The following is a 7,961-nucleotide window of genomic DNA, read 5'->3' on the forward strand; positions in this document are numbered from 1 at the left end:
GTAGTTTTAGCCCTTGCCATGAGTAGAGGTAGAGTAAGAGAAGCTGTTGTAATAGGAGTAGTTTTAGCCTTTGCTGTGAGTAGCAGTAGTAGAAGAGAAGTTGTTGTAATAGGAGTAGTTTAGCCCTTGCCCTAAGAAGAAGCTGCTAGGGAAGAGAGCTGTAAAAGAAAAAGCCCGAAGTAAAGTTGCTACGTGAACCGGGAACTCATTGCGTCAGTCGGCAATGGTAAGTAAGGAAATTTTAGTAAGCAGAGGTAATAATAGCGATAGGAAAAATTTTGGTAAACAGTGGTAGGAAAATTTTGGTAAACAGTGGTAGGAAAACTTTGGTAAACAACAGAAGGGAAATTTTAGTAATCAGAGGTAAGGAAACCTTAGTAAACAGCAGTAGGAAATTTTAGTAAACAATGGTAAGGAAGTTTTGATAAGCAAAGGTATCTAAAGAAAGCACAGGCCTGGAAGGACGAAGTGTTAAGGCTCTCAGGAATAGAGATGAAGCATTAAGCCTCTTAGGAATAGAGACAAAGCATTAAGGTTCTCAGGAATAGAGATGAAGCATTAAGGTTCTCAGGAATAGAGACAAAGGGAATTTCAGCAACTAAAGAAAGCAAAGACCTGATAGGTTCCCCAGAAAAATAGGGGACGGAGCACTAAGGATCTCAGATATAGACACGGAGGGAATTGAAGCGATATGGGTTCAACTGCATCTAAAGTGAAATTAAAAATGGTGTTGACCCAGCTTCTTAAAAGAAGCAGTATTAACATGAAAGCAGAGATGATGGACAGATTTCTGAACACCCTCTCCAAGGAAGCCCCATGATTTTTTAGAGGAAGGGTATATTAATCAACAGTGCTGGGAGTGTTTGGGAAGGGATCTCCGAGCTTCTGATATGAAGAACCCTCGACCTGTAGGGATGTTAGCCATCTGGAACTTGGTCAGGGCGTGTTTGAGGGATGCCAGTGAAAAGTACAATGCTGAAATAGAGGAAGGAGCAGCAGGCGCTTGAGGAGGCTAAGGAGATTGCTTCTCAGGCTAGCCATCAAAACCCTAAACAGCTTAGACAACAAACCAAAGGTAAGAAAGAGAAGAAGGAATCTAGCTCTGAAGGTTCTATTGGTGACAGCGATGGGACTGATAGCGACAGTGGCATCTGTAGTCGGATGTCCCACTTGAGTTTGAGGCACGGTAGGCCACCCAAACCATCAGCCCCTCTGTTGCCATCTCCTCCCCCCTTTAAAGATGACGTAGACAAAAGGGGAAAGCATATTCTTCATGCAAAAGTCTGGAAAAAAGTACCCGTCGTTGCGGGGACCTTCCCAGTATTTCAGGACCAACAGGGGCAATGGTATCATGAACCCCTGGACTGGAAGGTTGTACAAAGATTGGAGGAGTCAGTTTTGACTTATGGGGTCCAGGCTGCCTTTACTGTAACTCAGGTTAAGTCCCTACAGCAGTACTGTATGACGCTTTTTGATTGGCAGAAGCTCTGCAATGCTGTTCTTTCAGGATGAGGTTATTTAACATGGAAGGCTGCTTATGTTGAGCATGCCATTGAGCAGGCTGCATCTAATGCTGCTACTGGACTCCCCAATGCAGCCTGGAATAAAGACATGTTAATGGGGCAAGGGAATTTTGCCAGCAACCAAACAGGTTATCCTATACAGGTTTATGAGCAGGTTACTAACTGCTCTTAGAGCTTGGAAGATGCTATCAGGCACTGGAGACCTTGGGACCAGCTTGTCTAGGGTGATACAGGGACCCAATGAGAAGTTTGCTGACTTCCTAGCATGACTAGTGGAGACAGAGGGGAGAGTACTTCTGGATGTTGATGCTGCAATGCCACCGGTCAATCAATTAGCCAAAGAGCAGGCCAATAAACCCTGCAGAGATGCCATACGCCCTTATAAGAGCAAATCGCTGGATGAATGGCTAAAGGTTTGCCAAGATGTGGTGGACACTCCACTGACCAACCAGGGGTTACTGGCAGCCATAGTTCAGGCTCAAAGGCAGACTCTTCATCAGGGTGAATGGCAGGGGGGAATCCAGGGGGGGATGTTTCTATTGTGGGCAGCCAGGTCATTTCAGGCAAGACTGTCCTAATAAAGGAAGACAGGCATGTGGCAGCCCAAGTTATGTACTGGCTGTCACAAGGGAAATCATTGGGTCAGAGAATGTCAATCCAAGAGGGACGTAGATGGTTGCCCCCTAAATTCTCAATCCACAGGTGCTAGGCCAAAAAACGGAGTGAGGGCCCCCAGCCTCAGGGCCCACAAATATATGGGGCCATGCAGTAGACTCCCACACTGTGGCCGAACCTTCAACACATTCCCTGGCGCAATCATCCACGGGCATCCCCAGGAGAGCTACAACAGGAAGTGCAGGACTGGACATCTGCGACACCACCAGACTCATATTAACCCCAGAAATGACTGTGCAGATGATTGCTTCAGACTTTAAGAGTCCCTTGCCTAAAAACACAGTTGGCCTCTTATTAGGACTTAGTTCAGCAGCCATTAAGGGATTAATTATCCATCCTGGTGTCCTTAATCCTGACTATGAGGGAGAGGTTAAGATTATGGTTTCCTCCCCCAGAGGAGTGTCTGCCATTTCCCCTGGAGATAGAATTGCTCAAATTTTGCTTTTGCCTAGTCACCATGCTAGCTTCCCTTCAAGGGAACTGAAAAGAGGAAATAGGGGCTTTGGTTCCACTGGAGACATTGGGGTATGGTTTTCTATGACTATGGAGGATCACCCTATGTATAAACTAGAAGTTCAGGGAGTCTCTATATGGGGCTTACTTGATTCAGGGGCCGATTGCAGCATTATAAAAGAAGCAGATTGGCCAAAAGGTTGGCCCCTTCAGACCTTTGCTCAGGCTCTTCGAGGTCTTGGATTTGCACAAGACCCCAGCTGCAGTGCCAGTATCCTCCATTGGAAGGATGAGGAGGGGCATAGGGGCAGTTTTCAGCCATTTGTTCTTCAAATCCCCATTTCCTTATGGGGAAGAGATGTTATGACCAAGATGGGTGTAAAAGTGATTTCAGAAAAGACTTATAGTCCACAAAGTCAAGCTATCATGGATGGGATGAACTATCAGAAGGGTAAGGGTCTTGGCAAAAATGAGGATGGACGACTCTCATATATCTCTCCTAGAGGCCAAAGTGGCAGGGAGGGGTTGGGTTTTTCCTAGGGGCCACTGAGCAAATATCTATTAAATGGAAATCTGATCAGCCAGTGTGGGTGCCTCAGTGGCCCCTACCCAAGGAAAAGATGGAAGCTGCCCACATGTTGGTTAAAGAACAACTTGATGCAGAACATGTTAGAGAATCTATTTCACCATGGAATACACCTATTTTTGTTATAAAGAAGAAATCATGGAAATGGAGGTTACTCCATGATTTACATGCAGTCAATGCCCAGATGGAAATCATGGGGTCAGTGAATTAGGATTACCAATGATTTCAGTGTTACCAAGAAATTGGACCTCAATAGTGATAGATTTAAGATTGCTTTTTCACCATTCTTCTGCATCCAGCTGATACAGATAAATTTGCCTTTACCTTGCCATCAATTAATCATTCTGCCCCTGACTTGTGACATGAGTGGGTGGTTCTTCCCCAAGGTATGGCAAATAGCCTTACCCTGTGCCAGCTTTATGTAGATAAGGCATTGTGACCTATCTGACAACAGTATCGAAGAGTATATTTATACCATTATATGGATGATATTTTGATTTGTGGATCCTCTAATGTGGAAGAAGAAGAAGTATTTTGGACCTTAACTAAACTGTTGGAGAAATGGAATTTGGTGATAGCCCCAGAAAGGGTTCAAAAGACAGAAGTAAAACACTATTTAGGCACTAAATTGAGAAATTCTGTTGTTGAGCCTCTAAAGCTGGAATTAAGGATGGATAAAATGCATACCTTGAATGATTTTCAGAAATTGTTAGGAGATATCAATTGGATTTGGCCCTATTGTAATCTTCCCAATGCAGAGTTACGCCCATTATTTGATATGTTAAAAGGAGATTCCGATTTACAATCTCCTCACCTATTAACTCCCTTAGCCAGAGCATGTTTGCAAAAGGTGGAACAAAGTTTAGCCAAGACTCAAGTTGATTGGGTTGATCCCACCTTGCCTATTAGTTTTTGTGTTATTGCTACCAATTTGTCTCCCAAGGGAGTATTTTGGAAAAAAGGGCCTTTAGGTTGGGTATATTTACATCACTCCCCAGCCAAGGTACTGCCATGGTACCCTGAAAGCATAGCCCAATTAATTCTTAAGGGTATAAAATTGGGCTAGGAGCTTTTGGTAAACAACCTCATGTAATAATCACGGCATATACTCCTAAACAGATTGAGGTACTTACCACCACTAATAAATGATTGGGCCATTCTTTGCACCAGCATGACTGGGTGGTTTAAGAATCATTATCCCACCAGTCCATGGCTTCAGTTTGTAATGAGAAATCCTATGATATACCGCAGAATTACCCGGACTGAGCCAATCTCAGGTGCTGTTAATGTATTTACTGATGGATCCAAAGGCAACGTGGGAGTAGTTTATGTTGAAGGAAATCAACCCCAAGCTCATGTATTTCCCTATCAATCTGCACAAGCTGTTGAATTATGTGCTGTCCTGCAAGTGTTTCAAGAGGCTGAGGAAGCTTTTAATCTAGTTTCAGACAGTCAGTATGTAGTCCAAGCAGTGCAGCAATTAGAAACTGTGGGGGTAATTAAAGCTGCCTCCACTGTATGTACCCTACTCTCCTCCTTGAAAAAATGATTTGGGAAAGGAAGCATCCTTTTTGTATTGTACATGTTAGAGCTCATTCAGGATTGCCTGGGCCTATAGCCAGGGGAAATTCTGTTGCAGATGAATATACTCGTTCCCTATTTGTTTTTAGGAGTGCCTCTCCAGTGCAGCTTGCTGCAGATTTTCATAGAAACTTTCATGTTAATGCAAGCACCTTGAAACAAAAGTTTAGGATTACCCGAGAACAGGCTTGAGAGATTGTGTTAAAATGTGCCCATTGTGTGTTCTTTTTGTCACAAAGGCCGTTTTGAGTTAATCCCCGAGATCTTAAGCCTATTCATGTCTGGCAGATGGATGTTACACACATCCCCGAATTTGGTAATCTTAAATATGTTCATGTCAGCATAGATACATATACAGGCATTATATTTGCTACTGCCCAAAGAGGGGAACAAGCTCCTAATGTTATATCTCATTGCTTTCAGGCATTTGCAGCATGTCTAGACAGAGAAATACTGATAATGGACCTGCTTATACCTCTCAGAGATTTTTACATTTTTGTAATGCATTAGGTATAAAAGTTATCCATGGCCTGCCTTATAACTCCCAAAGACAAGGAATTGTAGAAAGAGCCCATTGAAAACCACAAAGCCACATTGAAGAACACACTAATAAAACAAAAAGGGGGAATAGGGATGCAGTTTAAATCCCCTAGTGTACTGGCTAGTTTTGTGTCAATTTGACACAGCTGGAGTTAACACAGAAAAAGGAGCTTCAGTTGAGGAAATGCCTCCATGAGATCCAACTGTAAGGCATTTTCTCAATTAGTGATCAAGGGGGAAAGGCTCCTTGTGGGTGGGACCATCCCTGGACTGGTAGTCTTGGGTGCTACAAAGGGCATGGCTGGAGAAGTGACCCAAGCCCTTGGAGGAGCCCAGAAGATCCTGAGTTGGATCCCAGACATTGGATGGTTGGGGATTGATTTTTGCTTTTGATGGTGACTGTGCCCTGATATTTTTCCCTTTCAGGCAAAAACTATACCAGGCTCCTGCCAGCCAGTGTTTCATGGAATCAGTAATAGTGTCTGGGTTTGGTGTCTAAAGATGGGATGAACTCCTAAGTGGAGCAGTCTCTGGATGGGCTTTCGTCATTCACCAATCCACTCTTTGGTTAACCATAAGGATACTAGCTTTCAAATTTGTATTAATTCCCTCCCGTACCGCCAAAGCACTGGCAGTCTTAGAGGATAGATCATGGAGAACTGAAGCAGTTCCCACTGAATTAGTATACATCTGCCTCCACACTAAGTGGCACTGGCAGAGGGAGGCTTTCACTATTCCCCATAACAGTCTTTCTTGCCATGATACTGCTTCAGGTGCATCAGGATCAGGCACAGGGTCGTCAGGTGTTTCCTCTTCCTCACCAATAGAGATGAGGATGTTCTCAGCCAAACGTCGAACTGAGAGTGGGCATTCCAATGGAGAAGTTAGGGGAAGTACCAATAGGAACTGAAGAGATTTGCAAGCCCATAGGAAAAACAAGAATATCAACCAACAAGACCCCCAAAGCACCCATGGACTAAACCACCAATTAAAGATCCATGACTCCAGCTGGATATGTAGCAGAGGACTGCCTTATCTGGTATCAATGGGAGGGGAACCCCTTTGTCTTATGGAGGTTCGATGTCCTGTGGTTGGGAAATGTTAGGGCGCTGAGGCAGAAGTGTGTGGATGGGTGGGTGAGCACCCTCAAAGAAACAGAGGGAAGGTGGAGGAGATAAGGGCTTTGTGGTACAGATACTTGGAAAGATGATACCATTTGAAATAAAAAAAGTAAAATAACCAATAAAAATTTAAAAAGTAAATAAAATAAATCCTATTTTCCCATGCTATTAGTTTTCACCTCCATGATTAAGGGTATTTTGCATAGTACTGTCTCTATTTTTATTCAAAGGAATTATTCATTTATCTTTGATATTTTTTAAATTTTAACACATATTTGAAATAATTTGAGATTTTTACCTCAAATATTATTTTTCTTCTTTCTATATGAATTATTAAATGATTTTGCTCATCTATTAAAATAGGATATATGTCACAAATACACCCATATACCATATGTACACATAGAGATACATAGATAGATATATTGTGCAAATGAAATGGATATACTGTGTGTGTGTGTGTCTGTGTGTGTGAGAGAGAGAGATGCATAGGTGTCATTTACTAAAGACACCAGAAGATTAAAGATGTTGAAACTTTTAGAACTTAAGCTACACAGTATTGTGGGACACCTGATATGGACACAAGGAATTGAATTTTCTTTTCCGGAAAACCAGTGAGATCTCCTTCCCAAGGAAACGTGAATTCAGCCCCTGATTACTTGGTGTGTGTATGTGTGTGTGTGTATACTTTAAAATTACTCCTAAATCCAACACTCATATATTACATTTTAATTTAATTTTATTTTTTTCCTTTTTTTTATTACGTATTTTCCTCAATTACATTTCCAATGCTATCCCAATTCACTTTGTTTAATGTGATTTGATATTAATGTTTGAAGATCAAAAAAGGTCTGAAATATCCTCTTTGTTTTCTTCTTTCAAATGCTGAAAATACTTTTCTATACCATATGTCCCATTTCCAGGTAGAAAAAAAGATAATCAGAATTCTTTAGCATTTGTATGGATGTTTGCTCTATAAAGTCTGAAAAACTGATTCCAATTTAAATCTTTTTCAATTGAGAATTCGCCGCTGACACTGCATTTTGACGTACAGAGAAGGAGTATAACAGAGCACAGCTCAGAGTGGTGGTGATGTTGATGATGAGGCTTGCTTTGAACATGAGACCCAGAGCTGAGGATGTGTCCTGGATGTTTGTTTCTAATTAACATTCAAATTAATATCCTACATATTTGTTGCATTTGTGTGAGTATCGTAACTCATAATGAATATACTTCGAGTTTACTCATGTGAAGAGAAGTATGGATTCTCAGCATGCAAGAAGTTGATGGATCTATTTTTTATTGATTTTGCAATTAGTAAGAATTTTTAAAAATATATTTGTTATTCTTTGATAATTATATTTTTAACCTCTCAAATATTTTTTTTCTAAATTAATAAATTTATTAATAGTGACTCTTCGCTAGAAATTTAACTTAACTCTGTGAATAAACTGTGCTTCTGAGTATTGAGTTGCACTAATC

At 41.5% G+C, this 7,961-nt stretch overlaps 1 protein-coding gene across 1 annotated transcript; it reads left to right on the forward strand.

Moving 5' to 3' along the window:
* The first annotated feature begins 2,741 nt into the window (after positions 1-2,741).
* LOC110285118 (endogenous retrovirus group K member 18 Pro protein-like) lies at positions 2,742-3,191 on the forward strand. Its single transcript, XM_021151121.1, has one exon. The coding sequence runs from the start codon at positions 2,742-2,744 to the stop codon at positions 3,189-3,191; it is 450 nt and encodes a 149-aa protein (XP_021006780.1).
* The last annotated feature ends 4,770 nt before the right edge of the window (positions 3,192-7,961 follow it).

Source organism: Mus caroli, chromosome 18 (genome assembly GCF_900094665.2).
Source record: "Mus caroli chromosome 18, CAROLI_EIJ_v1.1, whole genome shotgun sequence".
NCBI lineage: Eukaryota > Metazoa > Chordata > Mammalia > Rodentia > Muridae > Mus > Mus caroli.